At 46.6% G+C, this 18,288-nt stretch overlaps 1 protein-coding gene across 1 annotated transcript in view; it reads left to right on the top strand.

Annotated features, from left to right (window-relative positions):
• Nucleotides 1-17,652, top strand: part of LOC141084921 (uncharacterized) — a 76,639-nt gene extending 58,987 nt beyond the window's left edge. The window contains exon 9 of the mRNA XM_073569867.1: nucleotides 17,142-17,652. Within this exon, the coding sequence (XP_073425968.1) occupies nucleotides 17,142-17,356 (215 nt within the window). The 3' untranslated portion in view covers nucleotides 17,357-17,652. The remainder of the gene's footprint in view (nucleotides 1-17,141) is intronic.
• The last annotated feature ends 636 nt before the right edge of the window (nucleotides 17,653-18,288 follow it).

Raw genomic sequence — 18,288 nt, 5'->3', positions numbered from 1 at the left:
AGAATGCAGCAGATATGGGACCAAGTGGTGGATAAGTTGACACTCTCTCAGGAAAAGGCCCAGCGATTTTCCAACCGGCATAGGACCATTGGTCCCCAGTTTAAAGTGGGTGATATGGTTTGGTTGTCGTCTAAGAATATTCCTATGAAAGTTGCATCTCCAAAATTTAAGCCAAGATTTATTGGTCCTTATAAGATTTTGGAAATTCTTAATCCTGTTTCGTTTCGATTGGCTCTTCCAGTTACGTTCAAGATCCATAACGTATTTCACAAATCTCTGTTGAAGAGGTTTGTTGAGCCAGTGGTTGCTATGGCAGCACCTCCTGACCCTGTGTTGGTTGAAGGCAATGTGGAATATGAGGTAGAGAAAATATTGGATTCTCGTTTGGTTAGACGGAGACTCCAGTATTTGATCAAATGGAAGGGTTATGGTCAGGAGGATAATTCTTGGGTCTCTGCCTCCGATATTCATGCCAATAGATTGGTTCGTGCTTTTCATCGGGTCCATCCTGATCGGCCTGGTGGTGTGGATGAGGGTTCGGTGACCCCTCCTCAAGGGGGGGTACTGTTGTGAGTTCATTCTCTGGTTCACCAGTTGTGAGTTCTCCTTCCAGACTCCCTCTAGTGGTAACAGGAGTTAGTGAGGCTTATTTGATCGGTGGAGATCTGCCACCTGAGAATGAGGATGACGATTTGACCTCAGGAGTCTCAGATTGGATTTAAGACAGCCGACGCCCTATTCAGTTGCTGGTGATTACTTCTGGCTTGTCAGCTCTTGGTTTTCAGCTCTGTTCCAGTCATCTAAAGCTAAGTTTTTCTGCTAATGTTCACACTTGATTTTGTTGGTCTATTCAGTTTTTTGGTGTGGTCAGCCAGCCCTGGCTGGGGGCTGTGCTGAATTTCCACTCTTATTTATCAGTATTTTGCCAATTTGCTTTTTGTCCCTTACTAGTTTGGTCTCTTTTTGCTCTATCTCAGAATATTTCAGAGTGCTGATATAGTGGGAGAAGTGTAGTGACTTCAGGGTTAATTTTGCTATCAGAAGTGTTGGACGTTATTTTTGTAGGGTTTTTTGCAGGTTGCAGACAGTGTCTTTCCTTTCCTCTCTAGTTAGTTTGGGCCCCATCGTTTTCTCAGCCTATTTTCCTGCCTGTGTTTGTGCCTTCATCTTGTTTCACCGTCAATACATGAATGGGGGCTATCTATTCCTTTGGGGTCTGCTCTGGGGCAGCTAGTTTTCCCCTTTTCATGCTTCAGGCTTATTTAGTCCTCCGGCTGTGACGAAGCGTCTAGGAACATCGTAGGTACACGGCACGGCTGCTGATAGTTGTGTGGTAGGATCAGCGATCTGCAATCTGCATAGTTACCAACCTCTCTGGTTTTCTGTGACTTAGCTTGTTTTTCTTTTTTCTCCTCAGTGACCCATTCATAACACACCTCCTTACAACTGCACCAGCAGAATAGTGAGTGCAGCTCTGAGGTATAATACAGGAGGTAACTCAGGATCAGTACAGGATCAGTAATGTAATGTATGTACCCAGTGACTGCACTAGCAGAATATTGAGTGCAGCTCTGGAATATAATACAGGATGTAACTCAGGATCAATACAGGATCAGTAATGTAATGTATGTACCCAGTGACTGCACCCGCAGAATAGTGAGTACAGCTCTGGAGTATAATACAGAATGTAATTCAGGATCAGTAATGTAATGTACTGTATGTACACAGTGACTGTACCAGCAGAATAGTGAGTGCAGCTCTTGGTATAATGCAGGATGTAACTCAGGATTAGTACAGGATCAGTAATGTAATGTATGTACACAGTGACTGCACCCGCAGAATAGTGAGTGCAGCTCTGGAGTATAATACAGAATGTAACTCAGGATCAGTGATGTATGTACACAATGACTGCACCAGCAGAATAGTGAGTGCAGCTCTGGAATATAATACAGGATGTAACTCAGGATCAGTACAGGATCAGTAATGTAATGTATGTACACAGTGACTGCAGCAGCAGAATAGTGAGTGTAGCACTGCAGTATAAAACAGGATGCAACTCGGGATCAGTACAAGATAAGTAATGTATACAGAAGAAAAAAAGAAAAAATGTAGCACTCACCAGTAGTGTTGAGCCACACCCCTAGTGTTCGAGTTCAGCTCGGTTCGTCGAACAGGAGGCAAGTTCGTCGAAGGTTCGATGAACACCGTCAAACCCCATTGAAAACAATGGCCGGCAAACACAAACACATACAAACACATACAAAACACCTTCAAAGGTGTCCCAAAGCAGACAAACTGCTCAGAAGATACAAATAACACATGGAAATGGGACAACTACATATAGAAAAGAGGTAGAGGAGTAAAAGGAAGAGGAGGAGACACAGATATAGGCATGTCATGCCCTTATAAAATCAAGAAAGGCTGGAATAAAAATCTAAAATAAAAAAAAATTCTAAAATCGAAGACGATCATATACCGTCGGACTTCCCACCATAAATTATGCCAACTGCCGATCGGGCGGCGTTATTCCCACGACCCTCCGAACAGCGTCCATGAAGGCACAGTCTTTGGTTTCCGGGGGGAGTATGGTTGCAAAGCTGAACCTTAAAGGAATGTCCGGAATGGCACCACCAGGAGTGGAGCCTGTGGCTTAATTGGACTCCACACGGGAAACCTCACCCTGGCCGGCCACGGAAAGCATTGAAGATTGCAAGCTTTCTCGATTCTGTGGGTGGTGGTGCATGGCCGTTTTTAGTTGTGCTAGCGATTTGTCAGCTTAATTCCGTTAACGAACGAGACTCCGGCATGCCCCCGCGGTCCGCATCCATCTTATTAGAGGGACACGCGAGGCTCTGCCACACGTGATCGAGCAATAACAGGTCTGTCATGCCCTTACATGTCCGGGGCTGCACGCGCGCTACACTGAAGCGTGTGTCTACTCTTCGCTGACAGGTGCGGGTAACCCGCTGAACCCCGTTAGTGATGGGGATCTGGGATTCCAATTCTTCCCCATGAACGACGATTTCCCAGTAAGTGCAGGTCAACCGGAATTCCGGAATTAGGCCTAACAGGCATTCCTGAAAGAATGAGAAAATTAAGTGTCCAAAGCACAGGTGCTGTAGCTTGCTTAACAGTTGGGCTCCTCTGCTGAGTAGCAGACAGTGCTTACATAAACAGGCGGCATAGCTTGGTTCACGGGTGGGCTCCTCTGCTGAGTAGCAGACACAGGTACTATGCCCAAAGGATTCACTGGGCTAAATGGAGTTACAAACTAGTTCTTACATAAACAGTTGAAATAGCTTGGTTCATGGGTGAGCTCCTCTGCTGAATAGCAGACACAGGTACTAGGCCCAAAGTATTCACTGGTCTAAATGGAGTTACAAACTAGTTCTTACATAAACAGGCGGCATAGTTTGGTTGACGAGTGGGCTCCTCTGCTGAGTAGCAGACAGCGCTTCAAGGCCCAAAAAGATTGAATGGGCTAGGTTGCTTGGTTGACTAGTGGGCTCCTCTGCTGAGTAGCAGACACAGGTACTCGGCCAACAGTATTCACTGGGCTAAATGGAGTTAAAAACTATTTCTTACATTAACAGGCGTTGCAGCTTGCTTCACGGGTGGGCTACTCCACTGACTAGCAGACACTGAAGCTTTGGAGCAGACCTCTGAATCACAGGCCTGCAGACTCACCCATCTGTGTAACCCCAAGCCATAATCTATGTAGTTTCTTAAGGTTAAAAGGGGGGGTGACCCCACCCACCCTGAATTGCCGATGCCAACGCCATGTAAAACACAGCAAGGGGACTCCAAAAAGAGTCTCCATTTTGTCCAAAAATTGGGGCACAAAAACCACTTAAGTGGCTTCACTTGTCCCAGAGTTGCTTAAAATGCTTGCTGACTCTGCTGAGGTGATTTTCATAAATCATTACGCTTTTAGTCTCCCCAGGATGACACAGGGATTGAAAATTCCTTGCGGATCTGCGATTTGTTCATCTTTATGAACGTAAGTCTGTCTACATTGTCAGTGGAGAGCCACGTGCGCTTGTCTGTCAGCACACCACCAGCAGCGCTGAACACACGTTCAGCGAGAACGCTGGCTGCGGGGCACAACAAGATCTCCAAGGCGTGAGTGGCAAGCTCAGGCCATTTTTGCAGATTGAAAGCCCAAAAAGAGCAAGGGTCCAGTTCCACAGTCATGGCATCGATGTTAACTTGGAGATACTCCTGTACCATCCTCTCTAGGCGCTGACTATGTGTCAGACTTTGCGTTTCCTGTGGCCTTGCAAAGGATGGCCAAAAAAATTGGTGAAATGACTGCAAAAAATTGCTGTTACCACCAGACACGATGTTAGTGGTACGGTTTGAGCGATGACTCGACAGTCCCACCGCTGACAAGTTAGAACTCTGAGATTCACTACGTGCACCACTGGTGTTTTGTGGACATGCAGATGTAAGATTCTGTAACAGCCTCTGCTGATACTCCTGCATGCGTGAATCTCTGTCTATGGTAGGAATTAGTTCGCCAAATTTACGCTTGTACCTTGGATCTAAGAGAGTGGCAACCCAGTAGTCAACATTACTTCTGATTCTGACAATCCGAGGGTCATGTTGCAGGTAGTGCAGCAAGAAGGCACTCATATGTCTTGCGCATCCAGGAGGACCAAGTCCTTGTTGTCTTGGTGGCAGCAAGTCAAGAGTCATGCTTCGTTCCTCTGCCCTCTCCCCCCAACCTCGCACAATAGAAATATCATCAAGCTCTCCCTCATCTGATGAGTCCTCATGCCCATCGCCATTTCATCCTCCAACTCTTCCTCGGCTCCTGCGCCTTCCTCAACAGTTTGGCTGCTACCATGCGCCCTCGTTATTCCCTCTCCCAGACCCTCCAATGCCAGCTGCCTTGGTACTGCCGACCGTCTGGACCTTGGAGATATTGTCCCTTCCGCATACGACTCCTCCTGTTCCTCCTCCTCCTCCTCCTCTTGTCCCATCACCTGACTCCGAATAATGTTTAAAATGTGCTCTAGCATGTAAATGATGGGAATAGTCATGCTGATAATGGCATCTTCAGCACTAAACATTTTTGTCGCCATTTCAAAACTCTGCAGAAGGGTGCATAGGTCCCTGATCTGAGACCAGTCCTGCAGCGTGATTTGCCCCACCTCTGGATCCCGGTGGCCCAGGCTATACGTCATAACGTATTGCACCAGGGCTCGTCGGTGCTGCCACAGTCGCTGCAACATGTGTAGAGTTGAATTCCACTGTGTTGGCACGTCGCATTTTAGCCGGTGGACTGGCAGGCCCAACGACTTCTAGAGAGATGTGAGTCGTTGAGCTGCGGGATGCAAACGGCGGAAGTGAGCACACAGCGACCATGCTCTCTGCAGAAGGCAATCTAGTCTGGGATAGCGGGCTACAAATTGCTGGACAACCAGGTTCAAAACGTGAGCCATACAAGGCATGTGTGTGACATTGCCCCGGCGAAGGGCCGCACCCAGGTTTGCAGCATTGTCGCACATGGCCTTCCCTGGCTGCAGGTTCAGTGGAGTCAGCCATCGATGGAACTCGGTCTCCAGAGCTGACCACAACTCCTCAGCTGTGTGACTCACATTTCCCAGACATTTTAACGTAAACACCGCCTGATGCCATTGAGCCCTGGTGCCAACTTAGTAAGGAGGTGTGCAGGATTCCTTCTGCGCAGTTACAACGCAGGTGGCATTACCAGACAGGCTTTGGGTGCAGGACCGAGAGGAGGTTGAGGAGGCAAAAGCAGTGGAGGAACTTCGACCTACAGAGGATTGACGCACAACTCGTCGGGACGGCAAGACTTGGACAGCAGCCCCTTCTCCTGCTGTCACCATAGTTACCCAGTGCCCAGTCAGAGACATGTAATGCCCCTATCCATGCCTACTCGTCCACGTGTCTGTGGTGAAATGCCCCCGGTCACACACAGTTTCTCAAGGAAGCGGTGGTGTTGTGTGCAACATGCTGGTGTAGCGCAGGCATAGCTTTCTTTGAGAAGTAGTGGCGACTGGGCATCTGGTACTGGGGCACTGCGACCGACATAAGGTCTCGAAAATCCTCTGTGTCCACCAGGCGGAAAGGCAGCATTTCTGTAGCCAAGAGCTTGCAGATGGTGAAATTCAACCTCTTAGCTTTGTCATGGGTAGGAGGAAATGGTCTTTTACTTGTCTACATCTAAGGGACAGAGGGTTGGCTGCCAGGCGTAGACGGGGTTGAGTAGGGTATCTCCGGCAAACTGCTGGTCTGCGAGGAAGGTGCAGGCGGAACAATTATGTTGCCTTGATCTGAATGTGGTGCTCTCGAGGTCGCAGAGACACCAGCAGGTGTTTCCACTTCCAAATTAAAGGACGACCTGCCAAGCACACTGGCTGTTCCGGGTAAAGAGGTGGATGTTCTGCGTCCAAACACATGTGTGCCTGCTGTCCCCCCAGTCACAGAGGATGAAGAGGCCGCGGATGCACAAGTTGGGGCAGACGGTGGTTGGGCAGGGCCGCTGGGCCACATTGTAGCACAGTGAGTTTCCCACTGCACCTTATGCCTCATATCCATGTGACGGTTCATGCATGAAGTACTCAAACTAGTGAGTTTTTGCACTCTGCTTTGCTTTTGGTGACAAATCTTACAGATCACATGCGTTGGGTCATCCTTTGAAATTTAAAAAAATGCCCAGGCTATGCAAGGCTTAGAGACCATGTGACCTGAGGAGCCACCATGACTTCTGCTCATAGGTACAGTTGTGGTTGAGGATGCAGTTGACGTGCTTCCAGTACTCCGTCTCTGTCCAGGAAGGCGCAACCTAACCTCTTCGTCACTATCATCCTCCTCCACCTCCTCTGCTGACCTCATCGACTGGAGGACTGTGGGTTGATGGTAAGTGGGATCTCCAACCTCGTCATCATTACCCTCTGTGTTCCCACACCCCTCGTCCTCAGAACCGACCTCTTCCTGCCGTGACCAATCAGGTATCTGAGTCTCATCATCATCTTCCTCATTTTCTCCACAAACATGACTTACAGTTTGGGAACGAGGGTCTAGATTATGCTCAGGAGAATCTTGTTCATCTGGGCCTGGATCTGACTCACAAAGCTTCTGGGCATCAGTGCACATCATTTCCTCGCCTGGACTCACATAAGCTTTGGAGCAGACCTCTGATTCCCAGGCGATAGTATGAGTAAACAGCTCTGCAGACTCAACCATCTGTGATACGCCATACTCAGATGGGCGGCTGGAGACTTGGGAGCTGTGAGGAAGCAAGTGCGCTGGGGGTGACAACTCTGAGGACTGGCGTATTTGTGAGGTTGTAGTTGAGGTGGAGGAGAGCCCACTTGAGGGAGCACTTGATATGCGTTCAAGCACCTGCTCTTTTTGTGCCTCATCAGGAATTTGTGATTGGCGTGTCCGCAAGAAAGGGATCATATCCGATTGTCCACGAAAAGAAGTAGACATCTTACTTTGGCTGGAAGATGGTCTTTCTTTGGCAGATGTTACAGTTGCTTTAGCACCTACCGCATGGACACAACCTTTTTTTCCCTTTGCAACACGCCTATTCCCCTTTCCACCAGCAGCAGGCCTTTTGCCACTCATTTGGTGGTTAAGCTATTTATTGGCAACTCTGTAGATGTTTGCCCAAATAACAATGGATGGAAAAAAAGCAGAGCTTAGCGACCAAATTGTGATACTATGCCCAAAAGGATTTTCTGGGTTAGATGTGGTAAAAAAATTATTAGAAACACACACGGTGTAGCTCCTTGACAGGTGGGCTACACCGCTGAGTAGCACACACCGCTACTAGGCCAAAAAGGTTTTTCTGGACAAGATGCGGTAAAAAATTATTAGAAACACACACGGAGTAGCTCCTTGACAGGTGGACTACACCGCTGCGTAGCACACACCGCTACTAGGCCCAAAAGGTTTTTCTGAACAAGATGCGGTAAAAAATTATTAGAAACACACACGGTGTAGCTCCTTGACAGGTGGACTACACCACTGAGTAACAGACAATGCTAGGATTGGTTGAGCTAGATTTGGACAGATGCTGTGAAAAAGACTAGCACAGCATTGGCACAGACCTGCCTGCCTACACTTGCTATGAACTGCTGTAACGTAGCCCTGAAAAGTGCTGTAATTACAACTAGTCCGTACTCCCTAAATCTCTCTCTGTATGTAAGCTTGAATTCGCTGTAAATTCACACGGTTTTACTGTAGAGCGCCCACAGCAGCAGCGGTGCCGTCTAACACAAGCTGCAGCAGTGATAAAATGGTGATGATGGGGGGAAATGGCTGCTTCTTATAGGGCAAGGACATGTGACATACACAGCCAATGCCCTTGCTTGTGTGAAAAAACATGCACTTTGCTTTGTGTGTGTGCACTGCTGATAGGCTGAGAGACTGCACCGCCCCACTGTAAAGAAAAAAAAAGGAGATGTGCATTATTTGAGCACAGATCTATCCCCCGCCCCCCATCCCCGGAAACTATGACATGAAACTGTATCTTAACCTTGAAAACCATTATTACTATGAAAATAAAGTTACGCTTTTGGTGAAGAACCGTTCTCGAACGTAACTTCGAACAGCCGAATTTTAAGCAAAGTGTTCGAGTTCGGCGAACGGATCGAACACCGCCCAAAACAACTCGGATTTGAAATTGGCGAACAGTTCGACTCGAACTCCGCTCATCTCTACTCACCAGCATACATTAGTTCCAATAGTACTTTATTCACATAAGTGCCATGGACAGCAAGTGGACAAGCAGGACTTGTGAGACTTGTGGGGGAGAGAGGACGATGGCCGTTTCGCGATTCCTCGCTTCTACGGGTCCAGGTGCAATAATCAACCTCAGGTCAATTCCTTTATAGAGGTCAAGACCTTAACAAATTATAACAATCTGTGCAAACTTACACCGACATTCACAAATATAGAAATACATAAAAACATATCATGATTAGTGTTGAGCGATACCATCCGATACCATGAAGTATCTGATCGGATTGGATCGGCCTGATACCCAAAAAGTATCGGGTATCGCCGATTCCGATACCGGAAACCCCATTCAAGTCAATGGGACAGAAATATCGGAATTAAAAAAAACCCTTTCTTTACTTGTACATCCAGTTCGGGAGGGGGGAAGAGTGTGGGCGGTGCGTGGGCGGACACTGTGCGTGTCTGTGTGTGCGGGCGGGGTCGTACGGGCCTCTTGAGGGTCTGTGTGGGCCTCTCGGGGGTCTATGCGGGCCTGCCGGGGGTCTGTGCGAGCCTGCCGGGGGTCTGTGCGAACCTGCCGGGGGTCTGTACGCGCCTGCCGGGGGTCTGTACGGGCCTGCTGGGGGTCTGTGCGGGCCTGCCGGGGGTCTGTGCGGGTTGCCGGGGGTCTGTGCGGGCCTGCCGGGGGTCTGTACGGGCCTGCCGGGGGTCTGTACGGGCCTGCCGGGGGTCTGTGCGGGCCTGCCAGGGGTCTGTGCGGGCCTGCCGGGGGTCTGTGCGGGCCTGCCGGGGGTCTGTGCGGGCCTGCCGGGGGTCTGTACGGGCCTGCCGGGGGTCTGTACGGGCCTGCCGGGGGTCTATGTGGGCTGCCGGGGGTCTGTGCGGGCCTGCCGGGGGTTGTGTGTGTGTGCAGGCATTGTCCGATGGGACTACAAGTCCCATCGGGCTATGCCTGCTACAATGACAGTGATTGACACATTAGCCAATGATGGGACAGTAGTAGTCCCATCATCCGTCTAATGTGTTGAATGTAAAAAAAAAAACAAAAAAACATACATACTACATACTACATACATACATACTACATATATACAACATTCATACAACATACATACATACTACATACATACTTCATATATACTACATTCATACAACATACATACTACATGCATACTACATATATACTTCATTCATACAACATACATACTACATACATACTTCATATATACTACATTCATACAACATACATACATATTACATACATACAGTCATGGCCAAAAGTATTGACACCCCTGCAATTCTGTCAGATAATACTCAGTTTCTTCCTGAAAATGATTGCAAACACAAATTCTTTGGTATTATTATCTTCATTTAATTTGTCTTAAATGAAAAAACACAAAAAGAATTGTCCTCAAGCCAAATTGGATATAATTCCACACCAAACATAACAAAGAGGGTGGACAAAAGTATTGGCACTGGTCGAAAAATCATGTGATGCTTCTCTAATTTGTGTAATTAACAGCACCTATAACTTACCTGTGGCACCTAACAGGTGTTGGCAATAACTAAATCACACTTGCAGCCAGTTGACATGGATTAAAGTTGACTCAACCTCTGTCTTATGTCCTTGTGTGTACCACATTGAGCATGGAGAAAAGAAAGAAGACCAAAGAACTGTCTGAGGACTTGAGAAACCAAATTGTGAGGAAGCATGAGCAATCTCAAGGCTACAAGTCCATCTCCAAAGACCTGAATGTTCCTGTGTCTACCGTGCGCAGTGTCATCAAGAAGTTTAAAGGCCATGGCACTGTGGCTAACCTCCCTAGATGTGGCCGGAAAAGAAAAATTGACAAGAGATTTCAACGCAAGATTGTGCGGATGTTGGATAAAGAACCTCCACTAACATCCAAACAAGTTCAAGCTGCCCTGCAGTCCGAGGGTACAACGGTGTCAACCCGTACTATCCGTCGGCATCTGAATGAAAAGGGACTGTATGGTAGGAGACCCAGGAAGACTCCACTTCTTACCCCGAGACATAAAAAAGCCAGGCTGGAGTTTGCCAAAACTTACCTGAAAAAGCCTTAAACATTTTGGAAGAATGTTCTTTGGTCAGATGAGACAAAAGTAGAGCTTTTAGGGCAAAAGCATCAACATAGAGTTTACAGGAGAAAAAAGAGGCATTCAAAGAAAAGTACATGGTCCCTACAGTCAAACATGGCGGAGGTTCCCTGATGTTTTGGGGTTGCTTTGCTGCCTCTGGCACTGGACTGCTTGACCATGTGCATGGCATTATGAAGTCAGAAGACTACCAACAAATTTTGCAGCATAATTTAGGGCCCAGTGTGAGAAAGCTGGGTCTACCTCAGAGGTCATGGGTCTTCCAGCAGGACAATAACCCAAAACACACTTCAAAAAGCACTAGAAAATGGTTTGAGAGAAAGCACTGGAGACTTCTAAGGTGGCCAGCAATGAGTCCAGACCTGAATCCCATAGAACACCTGTGGAGAGATCTAAAAATGGCAGTTTGGAGAAGGCACCCTTCAAATATCAGGGACCTGGAGTAGTTTGCCAAAGAAGAATGGTCTAAAATTCCAGCAGAGCATTGTAAGAAACTCATTGATGGTTACTGGAAGCGGTTGGTCGCAGTTATTTTGGCTAAAGGTTGTGCAACCAAGTATTAGGCTGAGGGTGCCAATACTTTTGTCCGGCCCATTTTTGGAGTTTTGTGTGAAATGATCAATGTTTTGCTTTTTGCTTCATTCTCTTTTGCGTTTTTTCATTTAAGACAAATTAAATGAAGATAATAATACCAAAGAATTTGTGTTTGCAATCATTTTCAGGAAGAAACTGAATATTATCTGACAGAATTGCAGGGGTGTCAATACTTTTGGCCATGACTGTACTTCATATATACTACATTCATACAACATACATACATACTACATATATACTACATATATACTACATTCATACAACATACATACATACTACATACTACATACATACTTCATATATACTACATACATACTACATACATACTACATTCATACAACATACATACTACATGCTACATACATACTACATATATACTATATTCATACAACATACATACAACATATATACTACATTCATACTACATACATATAACATACATAAAACATGCTACAGACATACAACATACATACTACATACAATACATTCATACATTCATACAATACATACATATAGACATACAGTACATATAACCTAGAGTACATACTCACCATCACTTGTCACTTTGATCCACGAAGCCAGTGTCATCTTTAAAAAATATTAAAATAACAAACAACCGATATACTCCCTGATCAGCAGAAATCCACGAGTGTCCCATGATGATCTCCCGTGGAGAACAGCAGCATCAGCTGATGCCACCGCTCTCTAGGGGCTCCAGGAATACAATGACGGGAGGTAGGTATCCTTCCACACTGTATTCCTCCGCCACTGTAAAAAAATAGTCCCTAGTCTCACTTTTGGCATTGCTGTGTGAGAAAGTTCCCACTCCCACGCAGCTTTTGCCATAAAGTGAGACCAGTGAACTATAGTAACCTCTCAGTGATGCACTGCAGGAGATCGTCGTGGGACACTCGTGGATTTCTGCGGATCTGGGAGTATATTGCTTGTTTGTTATTTTAATATTTTTTACAGATGACTCTAGCTTTGGGGATCAAAGTGACAAGTGATGGTGAGTATGTATTCTGTGTTATATGTACTGTATGTCTATATGTATGTATGTATTGTATGAATGTATGAATGTATTGTATGTAGTATGTATGTAGTATGTATGTTGTATGAATGTAGTATATATGTAGTATGTATGTATGTTGTATGAATGTAGTATCTATGTAGTATGTATGTATGTATGTTGTATGAATGTAGTATATATGTAGTATGTATGTTGTATGAATGTAGTATATATGTAGTATGTATGTTGTATGAATGTAGTATATATGAAGTATGTATGTAGTATGTATGTATGTATGTTGTATGAATGTTGTATATATGTAGTATGTATGTTTTTTTTTTTTTTTTACATTCAACACGTTAGCCGGATGATGGGACTACTACTGTCCCATCATTGGCTAATGTGTCAATCACTGTCATTGTAGCAGGCATAGCCCGATGGGACTTGTAGTCCCATCGGACGATGCCTGCACACACACACAACCCCCGGCAGGCCCGCACAGACCCCCGGCAGCCCGCACAGACCCCCGGCAGCCCGCACAGACCCCCGGCAGGCTCATACAGATCCCCGGTAGGCCCGCACAGACCCCCGGCAGGTCCGTACAGACCCCCGGCAGGCCCGTACAGACGCCAAGCAGGCCCGCACAGACCCCCGGCAGGCCCGCACAGACCCCCGGCAGTCCGCACAGACCCCTGGCAGCCCGCACAGACCCCCGGCAGGCCCGTACAGACCCCCGGCAGGCCCGCACAGACCCCCGGAAGCCCGCACAGACTCCCGGCAGGCCCGCACAGACCCCTGGCAGGCAGCCCGCACAGACCCCTGGCAGGCCCGCACAGACCCCTGGCAGCCCGCACAGACCCCTGGCAGCCCGCACAGACCCCCGGCAGGCCTGCACAGACCGTGCATCATGATGCGCAAAGACCACGCATCATGATGACATCATTTCAGCAGCGAATCGGAGCCACAACACTGGCTCATTGCATTATGGGAACTTCCAATTCCGGTATCCGATATTGTAAAAATATCGGTACTCTGTATCGGAATTCCGTTACAGTGAATATCGTCCGATACCCGATATTTGCAGTATCGGAATGCTCAACACTAATCATGATTACTACTATATGTAGAGTACAATATATTATCAGAATTAATGACATTAAATAGTACTATATCAAGACAGCTTTAAAGCACAATCATAGAAAAAACAAGAGATCAATTCTGTCATTCAGACCAAGCGGACCCTGCGCATTAGCCTTTAAAATCCAACAGGCTTCTTGTCTTAATAAAATTTTTTCAAAATTGCCTCCTTGCGGTGGAAAATCAATTTTTTCAATACCTGCAAAACTTAAAGTTTCAGGATTAGCATTATGCTTTTCATTAATGTGTTTAATGAGGCTCAGTGACCCTTTGCCTGTACTGATAGAACGGTAATGCTCACTAAACCACACAGTCAGCGGCCGGATAGTCTTACCTACAGTATATAGAAATAATGTCATGGGCAGAATAGAATATAAACTACACCTTTGGTTTGACAAGAAATATAATTCTGAACCGTATGCTTAACAGAGCCAAAATGTATGGGATTAGATGTTAAGTGCAGATGACAGTATTTACAGCGTCCACATTTATAATTACCTTGTGGTAAGCTGGAACGCAACCAATTATTGTCAGAGGGAAGCAAGTGATTATGCCACCAATAAATCTCCTATGTTATGTGCTGTCTTGTAAAGGCCCCATCACACAGCGAGGTCGCTGATTTTGTGACACCACAACGATCTCTCCAGAGACATCGCTGTGTGTGACACACATCAGCGACCGGCCCCCCCGCCGGGTGTCGCTGATCGTGCAGGAATGTCCTGGGCCATTTTTTGATCATTGGTCTCCCGCTGGGCAGCGACGCTGGGAGCTGGTATTCAAGGTAAACAGCGGGTATCTAAGAGCCATGCGGCTTTTAGATACCCGCTGTTTACCCTGGAAACCAGCATGCACGCTGGTTTCCAGGGTAAACAGCGAGTAGCTAAGAGCCGCGAGGCTCTTAGTTACCCGCTGTTTACCTTGGATACCAGCGTACACGCTGGTTTCCAGAGTAAGCAGCGGGTATCTAAGAGCCGTGCGGCTCTTAGTTACCCGCTGTTTACCTTGGATACCAGCTTGCTCGCTGGTCCTGATCGCTGGTGAGTCTGTCTATGTCCCGGCAATCCCATCCACGTCGGATCGTTGGTGGGATCGCTGGGACATTGAAGCGTGTAACGGGGCCCTAAGCAAATTGTGGAATTAGCATACCCATCTGTTGAAGAACTTTATCTGAACGGATAAGGTGTCAAATCTTCATAATAGCCGCATGAATGAACTTGTCCATAGGGCTATGCTTAAAACAAAAGGAGAATTTTAGCGGTTTTTCAACTTGCAGTAGGTCATCACATTTTTTCACTTTTTTATTCAACAGATCAAACTGTGAAAATTTTTTTACTCGCTCATGGGCTTCATCTAACAAGCTTAGAGGATAACCGCTCTCTAAGAAGCGTGTTTTCAGTTCCATAATCTGTTTATTGAAAATCTCCTCATTATTATTGATTTTACGTAGCCTCAACATCTCACTATAAGGAAGACTTTATTTTAGTGTGCCATGGGTGAGAACTATTGTAATGTAAAACATTATTAGTTGCTGTATGTTTTCTAAACACCTCTGTTTGTAATTTCCCATCTCTCCCTCAAATTTTGACATCTAAAAATTCCAAAGTTTGTCTTCCAAAACAAGAGGTAAAGCGCATATTATAAAGATTAACCTCATTCAAATAGCTAACAAAATTCACAAAATCCCCCTCAGAGCCATCCCAGATAATAAATATGTCATCCACAAAATGCAGATAAGTGTGCATATATTTAAGATATGGATTAGAACGAGATCTAATGTAACATTCCTCAAATCTGGCTAAAAATAAGTTCGCAAAAACACATGATACAGGAGTACCCATTGCTGTACCGATTTGTTGAAGATACCACTTATCTAAGAACTTGAAAGCAGGGGCATGACTACCGCGATTGCAGCTGTGACGAGGCCCGGGATGCTTAGGGGCCTGATCGCGGAGCTGCAGCCACTCATTGGCTGTGCAGCTCCGTGCTTTGATTGGCTGCTAGGCTGCAATTGGCCTGACGCAATGGCTGCTCTGTGAGCACACTACCTGTGATGAGGTCACAGGAGGGGAGGAGTCAGAGCTGCAGCCGCTCATTGGCTGTGCAGCTGCGTGCTTTGATTGGCTGCCAGGCTGCAATTGGCCTGACGCAATGGCTGCTCTGTGAGCACACTACCTGTGATGAGGTCACAGGAGGGGAGGAGTCAGGGGTCACATGATCAGGAGCCTATGTGTATGCAGGACTCTGCTTGCTGGTTGTCATGGTGCTGCTCACTGGATGAGGGTAAGTTTATGTGTGGGGTCAGGAGGAGTTTACATGGTGGATGTAGCAGAGATGTGTGTGTACAAGGTGTATGGAGAGAAGCCGCGTGTGTACGAGGTGGATGGAATGGAGCCATGTGTGTACGAGGTGGACAGAGAGGAGCCGCGCATGTATGGGGTGTAAGAAGCAGAGCCGTGTGTACAAAGTGTATGGAGCGCAGCTGTGTGTGTACGAGGTGAGCGGAGCCATGTGTGTATGAAGCGGACCCACATGTGTATGCGGTGTACGAAGAGAAGCTGCGTGTGTATGAGGTGGATGGAGTGGAGCCGCGTGTGTACAAGGTGGCTGGAGAGAAGCTGTGTGTGTACAAAGTGTACAGAGCGGAGCCGCGTGTGTACGAGGTGGAAGGAGTGGAGCTGCATGGGTACGAGGTGTATGAAGCGGAGCCGTGTGTGTACGGAGCGGAGCCACGTGTGTATGAGGTGTACAGAGTGGAGCCACGTGTGTATGAGGTGTATGGAGTGGAGCCGTTTGTGTACGGAGCAGAGAGGTTACGGAGCAGAGCCACGTGTGTACGAGGTGTACGGAGTGGAGCCATGTGTGTACTGAGTGGAGCCTTGTGTGTGCGAGGTGTACGGAGCGGAGCCGCACGTGTACGGGGTTACGGAGAGGAGCCGCACATGTACGGAGTGGAGCCGTGCATGTACAAGGTGGGCAGAGTGGAGATGTGCGTGTATTTTGGCATGGGGGGGCACATTTGAAAGTTCGCACCGGGGCCCATAACTTTGTAGTTACGCCACTACTTGAAAGCATCGTGTGTCAATGTGAAATCAAGTGCTTCAACCACAAAAGAGACACAAACATGAGATTTATCAGTATTCATAAGAATCTCTTTTATAGCTGCAATGCCAATATCATGAGGAATCCAGGTGTAGAAGCGAGTAATCGCAAAACGGCTGTCGTCCTCTCTCCCCCGCTCGTCTCACAAGTCCTGCTTGTCCACTTTCTGTCCATGGCACTTATGTGAATAAAGGACTATTGGAACTGATGTATGCTGGGGAGTGCTACGTTTTTTCTTCTATTGTTCCTTGGATCTCGTCTGTTTTCGTTATGCACCACTACCAGCTATGCTTTGAGTGGTGTTCAGATTTATTTGGTTCCTGGTCTATTAAGTGGTGATTTGTGTTCCCTAGTGCTGTTCTTTTTTTCCTCTTTGCTTCGGAGATTAAGTAATGTATATATATAGTGACTCAGCTTTAAGTTTATCCTTAGTTATATCTTTTTTCTTTTTCTTGGTTTCTGATAGAAAGTGCCACTACCACAGAGAGCTTACATGGCTGCACCACTGATGAGATTTGTGAAGCTGGATCAGCCATAACCTACACAAAAGGACAATACCACAGAAACATAAAGACTTCCGTTATGTGCAGCAGTGCGGTGGGGTGGAGGGCTCCTCTCTGCACTATCCTGTGTTCTATGGCTCTCACATTCATTATCCTAACACACATCGCATCTTCATAAAATCGCATGTCCTGACTTTTTTTCTCTTTGGGAAATAATTACAATTCCTCCAATGCTGATGTCTACAGAGCAATAAAGCCTCACTCTCTGTGCAGCCACCAATCACCGGCAGCCCCGCCCCTGAGGTTCTCTGAATGCGTAAGATGCTCATACAAGGGGATAGCTGGGTGTCATGGAGCCAAAATATCCCATCCAAAACTTTTCTTTCAGAATTAGAAATTGGAGTTTGGAAATGCCAGGCCCCCTTCACCTCGTCTACCCCTAGGCAGTGAACTATCCTTCCTGCATGTTTAGTTAAGTGGATTTAATTCTAAAATTAAGTCGATCGTTGGTGTTTATATTGTTACATTGCATGAGAAATAAAAGGAGGTGTAATTAGGAAAATGTTTTTCTTCTATCCAGAAACAGTGCCACTCTTGTCTGTAGGTTGCGTCTGGTACTGCCACCTAGATGAAGAAAAAATAGCTGAGCTGTAAAATTTAGACCCAGGGTTATTAAAGTGGCACTTCTGAAATTCCCCAAAAGGTTTCACCTGCTGGCAATGTCTTGGGTAGTTAATCAATAGCCCAGACAAACAGCAACTTGCCCCCTAATTAATGATTACTATGAAACGTTAATTTCACCACTATCAGAATTTCCATTCAACTGAATTATGTAAACTTCTGCTTTTTGGGAGAGGACTGATTGTTCTCTGTGCCAATCTCTGGCTGGGTGTGTGGGCACCGCTATGGGTACAGAGAAGAGACAATAGAGTCCTAGGAGATGAGTAATTGCTGGTGGATTAACCGATTAGTTACAGTAGTGGAACTTCTACCATGTAATTAACATTATCTGGGGCATTGATCATTGTGGGAATCAATGGAGCGTAAAATTCCTGCAACTTTCCTCTGTGACCCACATGCACAATGTCACCTTATTAGCACACGCCTTCA

Source organism: Dendrobates tinctorius, unplaced genomic scaffold (assembly GCF_039654945.1).
Source record: "Dendrobates tinctorius isolate UK_male_01 unplaced genomic scaffold, ASM3965494v1 ptg000028l, whole genome shotgun sequence".
In the NCBI taxonomy this organism is placed as follows: Eukaryota; Metazoa; Chordata; class Amphibia; order Anura; family Dendrobatidae; genus Dendrobates; species Dendrobates tinctorius.
The sequence above is the reverse complement of the archived record's forward strand: the minus strand, read 5'-3'. Positions and strand labels throughout refer to the sequence as shown.